The sequence below is a fragment of the Colletotrichum karsti genome, assembly GCF_011947395.1.
Source record: "Colletotrichum karsti strain CkLH20 chromosome Unknown Scaffold26, whole genome shotgun sequence".
In the NCBI taxonomy this organism is placed as follows: Eukaryota; Fungi; Ascomycota; class Sordariomycetes; order Glomerellales; family Glomerellaceae; genus Colletotrichum; species Colletotrichum karsti.
The window spans coordinates 467,062-479,278 of NW_024065926.1; the positions used below are offsets into that span (position 1 = coordinate 467,062).

Below are 12,217 nucleotides of genomic sequence, written 5' to 3' on the forward strand. Positions count from 1 at the left end.
AGGCGCTCTGCCCGACGGCGTCTTCGGGCATCACGGCGACGATCAGTGGGACCTCGCTACTATTCGTTACCGCATGTCTACAGACGAGATCTGATGAATGAGTTATGGCGACGCCCTACCCAAAGTGATTGATCTACGACAAGTACTTTGATGGGTGTCAAATCCATGTGGGATATGGACAGGGGATGTTAATTTGACGATAAAGGCATTCGGTTCCCTTTTCTGGGTTTGCGGTTTATGGGCGGTTGGCATCGGTGTCGGGTGGCGTGGCTTACGCTTGTACAATACATAGCATGACTTTGGGCCGGCATACAAAAAACAACCTGGAATGAGACGACAATACCCATGATTGCATTGCGGATAAATCAGAGATTTGTGAATGGCAGACAACAGAAGCAGCTGTATAACTGATAACTCATTGGCAATAGAAGATAACACCCATAAACAAACTCAAGACAGCACGAAAAGATATTCGTTATCTTTACCGCTTCAGTCCCGACTGGCCAGACACGCCAACCGTATATTACCAGCTCAACCCATGTCTAGGCGGCGCCTTGGTATTCTTGAGTTGACAATTAGTTTACGAATGCGTTCGCAAAGCTGATAACTTACACAGATCCAAAGCCACCGGCTGAAGCCGTACAACGATGCCGTTTATCGCCGGAGAGGGAATATGCTCAATACAGGAGTGGCCGGCCCTATTATTTACGCCTACTCGAACCGTCGAATACAACAAGAAACACGTTCTATTTGACAGTTAGCCAGTGGCTCAAGGATTGAGGTCAACAGATTAACTCACAAATTCACTCAACCAGACGCCGGGTCGGTTTATCCCTGCACACAAGGTTCTGAGCCTGGAAACAGACATGTTGCGTCGTGAACGGCTCCATGCACCGTGTGCAGAGACGTCTTGTGAAGTGTCCGAAGAAGCTCTGTGTTGAAGTGCAGTTGCTCATCGTGGTTGTGCGTCGGTGGTGAGATGAGGGAGGTGTCTGAAGCCAACCGCTTGGACATGTCAAATGCATTCAGGACTATATAAGTACGTCTGTCCCCCTTAAACACAACCCATAGACTCGCCGCCGTAGCCTGGTTGCCTCGATCACGCCCGTAATCCAACCTCCGTCGCCCGACCAGGCTACGGGGATGGATGTCTTGGATTGCTGTTAAGCATACCGACATTCTCACCAAGGCTCGGCTGTGGGTTTTGCTGACTGGAGAGGTTCTGAGCTGTCTTGGCGGGCGGCTTACGGAAGACCAGACTGTACGAGTATCTCGGATTGGTTACGGAGAGGTCTGTCTGACATGCGGGGATACAGAACGATACTTGGCAGTCGGTCAACGAGCCCGTCAGCATGGCGAGGCTCGGGGTGAGATGACGACTTATTACGCGATCTCGTCTTAGTCATCGGCACGAGTCTCTGTTGTGATCATGCGGCTGTCTTTTGGCGTCGTGGATCGAGGAGGGTTGGCCTTGAAGAAGGGTGGCTGGTTGATTGAAGGTGACGACCGGGCTTGTAAGTGGGATTTCGCGTGGGGGTTTGGCGGCTGACTTGCTTGCTCTGAATACATCCTCGTGTAAACCCCAGCTTAGGTCAGAGGTAGACAGAGCATCGTTTGAAACTTGCTGGTACGACAAGCATCTCAAAACAAGATCCGAGTGTAACTTCGAAAGTGTTGTGCCTACAGCTTTAAATACGATGCTTCCCCTGAGAAGCGGTCTCTGCACGATCAGCCGGCTTTTGATGGCGGAATAATACCAAGGCTTCGCCGGAGCGCCGATTCGAAATCAAAACTCCACTTGATATAATTATTTGTAGTTTCCTAGTGGCAAGTCTGACTGACATCGCCATCGGCCTTCCGTGTCCTCGGTTTATTGACTGAGAATACCTACGAAAAATCCGTATCGATATCGCTCACAAGCGACTCATTGACGCTTCCCATTTTCTTGTCACTGTTTGGCTGTGTCTGGCCCCGTTTGTCAATTTGCAAATGGAAAATGCTGGCTGTCAAGAACCAGACAGCTCCAGCACTGGCTCTATGCTAAAACGTTCTTGGACGCGAAGCAGCCTTCTTTTTATATTGACGGCAGGGCTACTGAACTCCCACGACGAGATACTCTCGCAAGATCATTTGGAAAGTTGCAGAGCCTTAAGATCATTAGAGGGAAGGGACTGCCGCCAAACATTGGGTTATCGTAACACTGCGCAGCAAAAGTCCTTGCCATATGCATTTTCACAAAAGCATTTCCTGTGTAAGGTATCAGGCTAGCTATTTGAACACTATACAATCAAGTACTACTAGCAAAGCCGCAGGGCTTGATGCGGTTGACTTGGAGGGTTTCTCTGGTGCCATCTTCTTTACCCAGGATTATCACTGGGGCAAGTCTAGGGCCAACGCACGGCTCGGGAGAGACATACCTTCTCATAACGACAAGGTGTCACTGCTCTTGAATACATAATTAGGAATAAGTGTCCAGCGATGCCGACGGATAAAGACGGTCCGTAATGTGCCTCGGCCAGCACCGTCGCTCGCTCACCTTCTCGTGAGGTCGAAGACGAGGTAGCACCGGACACAACAAGGCCCAATTGGGACTACTCACAGACATCCTATATGAAGTGGAAGGGTGTAACTTTGCGGTTTGAGAAGACATCAGAATGGAGGTGGGATGCGCCAAATATATATTTACCCGAGAGGAATCTACTGAAGCAGTGCTAACCTCATTCCATAGTGTCATGCCACTCATCAGTACTACTCAAACTCGGCATGATTCCACACCAAACCACTCGCAAAAGAGGCCCAAAATCCACCTAGAATGATGTATGCCAGTTTAAACCAGACACTTGTGCCCCCAGAAAGGCGTTCTTGAGGCTTGGAGACTTTGATGTGATCGGCAGACATTTGTCACGTGTTTGTACCATCTTGCTGATGTATGCTTATCAATGACGGTGTCATTCAAAGGAGATCTGGTTTAAATAGCCTCGTCTGTGCCTCATGGTCAGCAGCACGGCAACAGTGCTCCATTCGACCTATTCCTTCAATACAACTGCAACATGCACGGGATGCGAGCCATGCGAAGTGATATTGATAGGGTCGAGGTACGCTAAACCCTCTCTCTCATAAGTCTTCACAACTTGTGTGTACTCGTGTCCTTGTGTAAACTAAGAAGAATAAAACATCAAAGACGAAGGACGTGGATGCCGGCGCGACTGTTCCCTCGCATGATACTTACTACCTTCCTAAACCATACTGACTCTTCCCGAATATGAAGATATTTAACTGTGGTGGCACAGAAGAATCTCAATTTTATCGAGATATCAGCCCACCTCATCCTCTGGTTTCTAAAACAAACATTACACAAAGCGAATCTTATATATATGTCCTCATTAACAGACACAAAATGAATCCCGAAAATCGTGCCAATGTCATGCCGAAGTGGGAGCAAAAGCAATCCTTGGGCGAAAAAACCAATAAAGCTCGATAAGATGTATGTCTTCAGATCGAGTAGAGAATGGATGATAAAAGCAGGCAAGACATGCCGAGGAAACGGGCCCGACACACTTGGTTGCAATCTCTTGATTGATGGTACGTGCCTAATTAAAACTAAACGGAGAGGCTCGGCACGCCATCTGAATCTTTATGATCTGAGAGAGGAAGGGAGAGAGATACCATGATTTACTCCATACATAGCCGAATAAGACAGCAGAAACAAGGGCACAGGACGACGTCACCACGAGGATTCGAGCCAGGTATGCTTTATTTCTCTTGAACTATAGACGACAGCGAGACTCGCATGCACTCAGATTTCTTACGAAATAGGATTACCCCTAGGAATTCCGGGACAAGTCGGCCTTGCATAATGAGGGAGCCAAATGTATGGAGCACAGTGGTCTTTTATATATCCCTTCACCGCCCTTTTGGCTCATATCATCACACAAGGTGCTAGAAGCTTGATGAATGGCATTGAACTTGGTATAAATTAGGAACCTCAACAGGATCTGATGTCGATAACCACACTACCATCCGGATTATCGACGTGAAACCTCGAACGTCCCATAGCAGACGCACGCTGTGTGGCAAGTCCGGTGGATTTTGTATGTATGACCTCGCGGAAGGAAAACTCGATCTCGTGAGCCTGGCTTCGTGATGGCCTTTCGTTGTTCGTCATCGCCGTCTTCCATGTATTCGATCGAGAAGAATGCATGCGTGCGCATCACCAGGTCTGGTTAAGGGTAGGTTCAGATCAGGTTTTCAGTGCCCATGTAGTAGGTTGTGAACATCATATATTGCCGCGAACTTCAACCCCTGGGATTGTTGCCCCTTAAGACAGCGCAATGTTGGCATCGATGCGACGTTTTTATGTAGGAAACGTGGAGGAAGTTATGACGCCACAGTCTTAAGCGCGGCCATTGGCATCACTGATAAGGAGGGTTCATGACGACAAAAAACAAAAGTGGTATTTCTTTCACAACCTAGCATCTTATCGCTAGCTACAACTTACATGGGATACTGGTTTTCTGTATCCCATCCGTCCCCCTCTTTCTCTCCGCGATTCACGCGTACTTGTTGGCGACAAGCCACTCCTTAAGAGAGGCGGCGTCGCGCTCGCGGTAAGCGGCGCGACCACGGACCTTGTCCTTGACGGTCTCGAGCGTGCGGCTGAAGGCACTGGTGTCCTTGTCGGCGAAGAAGGACTCGATGTCCTTGACGGTGTCGAAGTCGGTGAACTTGCCGAGCGAGACCTGGATGAAGCGGTCGACGACGATGGGGTTGCCGAGCTTGGAGACGCAGGCGTCCCAGTTGTTCTTCAGGTGCTCCCACTGCAGCTGACGGGCGACGGAGTTGCCGGCAAGAGCAGAGCCGAGCATGTGCATGTCGGCGGGAGGGATAGAGTCGGACGCGGGGGCGGGAGGGGACTTGTTCCACAGGAAGGGGATGAGGGTGTTCTTGATGATCTCCGTGTCGCGGACGAAGCCGAGGTTGGAGAGGCAGATCTCCTTGCCGTCGATGGCGGGGGTGGTGAACCACTCCTTCTTCAAGACCTCGACGGCACGGGCAGTGTCGTTCTTGATGGCGACGCGGAAGACAGGGGTACGGAGAGCCGGGTGCAGGGAGTTGGTCTCGGGGTTCTCAACATAGGCGTTAAAGCGCTTAGTAGCCTCCTCAGTGACTGCGGCGTGGCCGTTGACACCAGCGGTGAGGAGAAGTCTCTTGCGCAGGAGACCATCGAGGTAGCTCTCACCCTCGGGGAATTCCCAGCCGTACTTGGCGACGGCGTCGTTGATGAGCTTCAGGGTGAAGGTCTCCAGACCCTTCTTGATGGTCTCGTCGTCGGCAAAGATTGACTTGACAAGGGCGATGGAGTCAAGGATCTGGCTCCAGACGAGGTAGTTGTCCTCCTTGGCGAAGCCCTGAACGAAGGACAGGAGGGCAGCAGTGGTACCGTAACCAGAGAACGCAAGGTCCGCAGCGGAACCAATGATGGAGATCCTGTCCTCGGTGCTCAGGCGGTCAAGCTGCTGGCCAAGCTTCAGAAGACGCTCAGGGGGGTAGTTGACGCGGTAGAAACCAGAAGCGCCGGAGTTAAGCTTGTAGAAGTCGGTGTCGACGTCGCGGATGGTGTCCTCCTTGGTCTCCAGAGAAAGGGAGGTGACACCCTTGGCGCCGACCTTGCCCTCAAGCTCAAGAGGAATCCACCAGGTGGTCTGGTCGTCCTCAGGCTTGACGTCACCGGTAGACAGGAAACGAGACTGCTTGACGGAGATCTGACCGGGCTCCTCAGCGACGGTCAAGACGGGGTGGCCGATCTTGGAGATCCAAGGGCCCATGAGCTTGTTGACGTCCTTGCCGGAAGCCTCGCTGAGTGAGTCCCACAGAGCCTTGGTCTTGGCGTTGCCGTACTGGTTGGCGATCAAGTAGTTGGAGACACCCTTCAGGAAGGTGTCAACGCCCAAGTGGTTGGCAAGCATGCGGATGGCAGAGCAGCCCTTGAGGTAGCTGATGTGGTCGAAAATCTGGTTGACGTCGAGGGCGTCCTTGACAGGGACGTGGATGGCGTGGGAGGCACGGATACCGTCCAGCTTGAAAGCCATCTCCATACCCTCATTGACGAACTGAGACCAAACCTGCCACTCAGGGTGCAGGTAGTCGGTAGCGTGCCATCCGACCCAGGTAGCGAAACCCTCGTTGAGCCAAAGCTCATCCCACCAGTCCATGGTGACCAGGTTGCCGAACCACTGGTGAGCCAACTCGTGGGCGACGACGTAGGCGACGCGGTTGCGGTATCTAGCCTCGGAGGTCTTCTCGTCGAAGAGGACGGCGGTCGTGCGGTAAGTGACGAGACCCCAGTTCTCCATGGCTCCGTGGGTGAACTCGTGGACAGCCAAGAGATCGGCCTTGGGCAGGGGGTACTCGATGCCGAAGATGTCGGAGAAGAAGTCGATAATGCGAGGGGCGTGCCACAGAGCCCAGCGGCCCTGCTCCTTCAAGCCACGGGTGGTGTAGACGCGGACGGGCAGCTGCTTGCCGTTGTAGCGACGCTCGGTGAAGTCCTCGACGTACTCGAAGTCACCAACAGCCCAGGCGAGCAGGTACGTGCTCATCTTGGGGCTGGTCTCGAAGGAGATCATCTGCCAGCCCTCACGGGTCTTCTTGGTGTCCTTGACGGGCATGTTGCTGAGAGCGACCTGGTCCTCGGGAACCTCGATCTCGAAGTCGAAGGTGGCCTTGAGGTTGGGCTCGTCGAAGCAGGGGAAGGCTCGGCGGGCATCGCAGGACTCGAACTGGGTGCTGAACATGTAGTGCCACTCGTCGTCGCGGGGAACGGACTTGGCGGGCTCGACGGTGGGCTTGTACTTGCTGCGGTAGAAGCCAGCCATATCGTTGTTGATAATACCCTCGAACTCAATGGTCAGGACAGCCTTTTGCGCCTGGGGGATCTCCTCGTCGAAGGTGATTGTGGCGCGCTGCTGCTTCTCGCCGTAGCTGAAGTTCTTGGACTCCCATGATTGCGTCGACTTGGTGTGACCGACAGCGATCTTTGCGTCGAGGAGCTTGATCTCGAGAGCGTTGAGGACGATTTCCTTGGTGGGCTTGACAACTTCGGCGTCGATGCTGTTCGGAGTAGAACATCAGCACGTGCTTGGTATGTTGGGAGCTGAAGCTGAAGCTTAAGCGGGGTGAGGGGCAGGGGCAATCCTTACGTCACGGTTCCCTTGTAAGTCCAGTCGTTGAAGTTGAGGTCGCGGAGCGACAGCACGTAGTGGGAGGGTTTGATGGAGTCGGGGAGAACTTCGCGATCCGCCATGTTGCCGACTCTGCTGGCGAAGAGTGCCTTGTCTGAAGTGGTGATGGTCGAGCAGTAGGAACGGGTAGTATATGCGGGGAAGAAAGGCCGACGGCTGTTTGTTTGAGGAAACGGAGAGTCAGTCAACTTTTAAAGCAAGGAATTGGGATGAAGAGAAGTAAAGAGAAGAGAAGAAAAAAGAGGCAATGGATTCGATCAGAAGCTGTAGCTAGCTCCACACAAGTGTCCTTCCTTCTTGGGAATCCAGACTGGAAGAGTGATGGCGTTGTGGGTTTCGGGTTGGCGATGCAACTGGCAAGACAGAGTTCCAGGGTGGACCTCAGCGCGTGTTCCGAGGTGAGGGGCAACGAGGGGCAGACAAAAGGTCCCTGCATGGGTAAGGTTCCCTGACCTCAGAGCTTGGATTCAGTGACACTACCTTACGCTTTTAGCGCGTGCCACTGGTGGATTATTGGGGGGAAGCTCTCGAGGCGACCTGAGGAATGCTGCGTCGAGTACCTCGTTGCCAGTTGGTGGCCGATTGCACCCGGAATGACGGCCCAGAAAGAAAAGGATAAAGCAAAGAGTAACAGTTAGTCAACGTACCGAGAGAGACCGAGACCATCGCGGATGGATTTCCAAACATTGGACGACGACCAGAGAGACTTATTCGTAGTAGAAGTGGTGGCAGCAGTAGTCCTAGAGACTGAAGAGTTGGAAAATGGGCGTCTGAAGCCTACATTGTACAAAGACGAAGTGAAAGACGGAGCAGACGAAGTAAACGGGGATAATAATACAGAGCCGCGGATGAGACCTTGAGCGACGGGACCGACAGAAGCGTCGAATCCTCGCGCCCAGGTCCGTCCGACCAGCTGCCCGATCGGGTTCATCCTGTGTCGAGCCCGCAGGAAAAAGAGGAAGCTGCAGGAACGCCTCGACTCCAAGAGCTGGGCGATTTGAGGCAGGTCGTGGCCGATTCCTCTGACCCTTCTTCGACTGTCTGGCCTTTTGGTCGTGAAAATCTCTGATGAGACCTTCCCAGGAGTTTGGCGGTTAGCCGGCCGACTCGGACGGTTCGGCGCGGACCTGTCTCTTTCGGGAAGAAAACGGGGCTGCCGGTACGAGGCTGTGGTGGCTTGTGCACCTACGCCGATGGGAAGCGAGATAATGACCGGGGTTGGGTTCAACGGTGTAATTGTTGAAGAGTTGCTTGCTTCACTTTAGTCAATGCTCTTACAATTGTCACACTCAGGAATGGTTCACAAGCCTGATCATGAATATGCTCCATTCTGGCCATGTCCTTCGTAACAAGACTTCGCTCATCCGAAAAAGTTGTAACAAACGCTCCCCTACCACATCATCTACCAATGTGCGTGTGTATCCTTCCTGTTAGAAATCCATCCCGGCAAAGGATCGCTGTTCAACCCAATGCTTCATCCCATGCTTGGAAAATGTGTCGAAACCAACCAACTCTCCTCTAACGCCGGTCCCAGTTGAGCCCAAACAAGTACATCATCATGTCATCAAGGAGAGTCTTGAAGAATGCATCCTCCTTTACTCGTATATCGTACCATGAGTGTCCGTCCTCTGCGTCATAACCTCAGGAAGAGGAACTGCTGGCCGCTTCAGCTTCCGCAGCAACCTTGGCCGCTACTTCGTTCCACCACGATCCGTGGGCCGCCCTGTCTACAGCCCCAACCTTGGATATTTCGTCGAGCATCTCCCTAACTTGTACTGCGAATTCGGCCAAACCCAGCCCGGCAAGTTTCTCCTGCGCAGTCGTAGCCGCGTTGACCTTTTCTTTAGCTGAACCAGCCGCAAGTCTAGTATTGAGGTGGCCACGGAGACGGGCGAGGAGAAGACGGAGTACTGGCTCCGTGGGCTCCACGCCCTTCTTGATCGAGTCTTGGCTGGCATTGAGCACCTTGGCAACCAGAGCCCTGAGGTGTGTCTTGGTCGCCGCCGGCATTGATCGTCCACCTTCGAGAGCCGCCATGACTCCCTGTACCGTAGAATCAATGTTGTCGTGATCCGTGTCGAGCACCGTCATAATTCGCGTTGCCTCCGTCTTCCATGGTGTACGAACGTCACGCTTAAGGAGATTCTTGCACTGCAGCAAGATCGCCCCCGTGGTGACGATTCGTTGCGAGGCGAGTGACAACCGCGACATCCGCTTGTAGTCAAGGAGCAACATCTCGGGTACCTTCTCCTTCGAAATTGGCGCCGGCTGGGTGAAGCAGTCAACAAGCATCTGCGCGTAGTATTTGTCGTCCGTAGGGCGAGACTTGGGGTGATTGATGCCTTCAGGGTCTCGCTTGCGCACCTCGGCCACCACCTTGGAACGAGCTGATCGCCACACTGCCTCTGCCGCCTCCAAGGTGTGTTCGCCAGCTTGCAGCGCGGCGCTAAACCGCTTCTTTTCATACTCGGGGGCAGATTCGATCAGCTGTGGAGCCGCCGTGGAAAAGATGTAATTAACGTAATCACAAAGCATCAGGTCGACAAACTCTGTAAGTGCCTCGACGCGATCGACCAAGCTTCCTTGGTGAAGCTTGTTGGTGACCAGATCCTTGGCCTCGTCATCACGGCATGGCGCACACAGTTTCGGCAGGAGGGATGCCATGGAGGCGAAGAACTTCTCGTACGAAAAACTTCCCATCTGGAACTGGCGCTTGGCTACCTCCACGTCAAGTATCTCTCCAATCGTGTTGTGCATGTAGGCGCCGGGCTTCACCAGCCTTTGGAGGTTGTCCTTGAAGTATGTCATCATGATGACAAAGATTTCAAAGCTGGCATCCAGATTGTCTTGCGCCAAGTTGAATCGCATCGTAGCGAATAGAGGGATCTGCTGCGACATACGGTGTTCCCGGAATTCGCTGGCAGGAATTCGGTATTCCCGGTTGATGGCAAGCTCGTGGACCACGATACGGTTGTCTGGCAGCAAACCACTGAAGCCTGGCTTCATCTCGATGGGCTGCGGCTTGACATGGCCCTTAGCCGGGGTCGGCGGCGGCGTCAACGTTTGTGATTCTGGCGGCGATACAAGACTCTCGGCTGTGGCAGACGCTTCTCCGGGAGCATTGTCGGCGACGCGAGGCTTCATATCTCCAGTTGGTTTCTTGGCCGCACGCGCCTTACGTGCTTTGCGAACGGCATCGGCAATTAGCTTCTTGCCCTTCTCCTGGCCAGCGAGCTTTTTGATCCTAACAATGAGCTGGATCTGGTTGCTCTTAATACTTTCTCGATATTGCTCGGCAGCGACGACATCTGTGTTGTCCTGAACTGTTTGCAAGATCGAGTCCAACTCAACAAACTGCATGAGCATTACTTGTACAAGTGACTCCGAGTCGCGCGACTTCCAGGCGAGGAAGGCGTTGTAGAAGGTGGCATAGATCTCGGGCAGTGCGCTTCGCAAGCTCGGAGGAGGGGTGTAGTTGTTCGCGGCTGTCAATCGCGACATGATGTTCTCGAAAGAAATCAAAAGATCTCGGGCCTTGGTCACGAGGTCCTGCAGCTGCGGGTTAGCAAGGTCATCACGGGGTATCGGTTGAGGCTGCAGCAATCCAACCTGTTCCGTTTCCCCCGTGCCGTCCTTGTTGCTAAGAACCTGCGTGGGATGGCCCAGGATGAGAAAGGCGCTGAGGAAAGTTCGCACAGCAGCCATCTCGTCGACGGATTTCGGATCGCCCTCCTGCAGACCGCAGATTCGGAGGATGCGGGCGGTACCAACAACCACCTGTTCTTGTGCCAAAAGTTCCAGGACTTTGTCAAAGGATGTGTCTCGTACGCCGTCGATGGTAAGACCCAACTCGGAGAACTCGGTAACTGCCCTCTTCCTCAGGATGCGCCTCCACCACCACTGCAGCCTTGCAGCAGCGGCAGCCTCACTCAACGCCGGAGTATCCTTCTCCGTGAGCTTGGGAAGGGATTCGGCGGGTTTCCGAGCCACTAAACTCTGACCTCGCACTCTCTTGGTGTTTCGATTCTTGAGCTCTTCTCTCCTCCTCTCAGCCTCGGCTAGGCGCTCTTCCATCTGCACGCGCAACTTGACCAGCTCCTGCTCCCTCTTCTCCTTCATGGTCTCGGCAACAGCCTTGGCCCTCTTGACCTCCTCGGCACAAGATGCCACGATCTCAGCCAGGTTCCGCTCGCGTGCTTGTTGGGCAGCGATGGCGCGCTCCTCGGACAGCGAGGCATCTCGGTGGCTGGCCTTGGCCATGGCGGCAGCCCTCAGACGAACCTTTTCTGCATGGGCAGCTCGGTCCGCGAGGCGCGCTTTTCGGTCCTCGAGGAAGGACGTGCGCCGGAGGTGCTGTGCGACATGCTTGCTCTGGGGAGCGCCGTGGCGGGAAAAAGTCTGGGTGGACGAGCAGCGGGAGTGGGCGGATGAGATGGAATTGCGGCGGGACGAGGCAGCTGAGTCCTTGCGACGAGCCTGAGACGGCCTGTAAAACCGCGCCGCAATGTGCGGAGGCGGGGTGAAGATGCGGCCGTCACCGTCGTCGTCTATTTCCTCGTCGGAATTCGGTGGCATGGAAAGGTCGACATCGCCGGCGTCGAAATCTGACGATGGAGAGCCGACTGATTCTTCGAGATTGCGCGACGCATCGGTGAGGTCTACCGAAGGGCGACGCATGCTGGCGGCGCGCCTGGGTTCGATGTTATGGGGTTCGAGCGGTTGGTGTTTCGCGGTCGCAGGGTAAGACGATAACAGTAGTCGAGTGATAGTTTTCGGAGGTGAAGGACGGGGAAGAATAAAGGCTGTCCTTCGAGGGCGAATTCGAGTCTATCTGTGTCGATTTTAGGCAGAAAAAGACCTTCGGTCGGGGTGTCTAACGGTCGTAGTCGCCGTCGTCGTCACGGTGGGAGGGTCGGTCAAACAGGAGCCTATATGTAGCGAGGCAAGCGAGTGTGCGACGGGACGTCGAGGTAAAC

At 53.8% G+C, this 12,217-nt stretch overlaps 2 protein-coding genes across 2 annotated transcripts; both read right to left on the minus strand.

The window, feature by feature from the left end:
* Positions 1 to 4,550: 4,550 nt before the first annotated feature.
* CkaCkLH20_08077 (peptidase family M1) lies at positions 4,551 to 7,303 on the minus strand (the record flags this gene model as incomplete). Its single annotated transcript, XM_038890792.1, has 2 exons — positions 4,551 to 7,110; positions 7,200 to 7,303. 2 exons carry the CDS (start codon positions 7,301 to 7,303, stop codon positions 4,551 to 4,553), a joined length of 2,664 nt encoding a protein of 887 aa, XP_038743975.1.
* Positions 7,304 to 8,882: 1,579 nt separating this feature from the next.
* CkaCkLH20_08078 (uncharacterized protein) lies at positions 8,883 to 11,918 on the minus strand (the record flags this gene model as incomplete). Its single annotated transcript, XM_038890793.1, has 1 exon — positions 8,883 to 11,918. The coding sequence occupies one exon, from the start codon at positions 11,916 to 11,918 to the stop codon at positions 8,883 to 8,885; it is 3,036 nt and encodes a 1,011-aa protein (XP_038743976.1).
* Between the last annotated feature and the right edge of the window lie 299 nt (positions 11,919 to 12,217).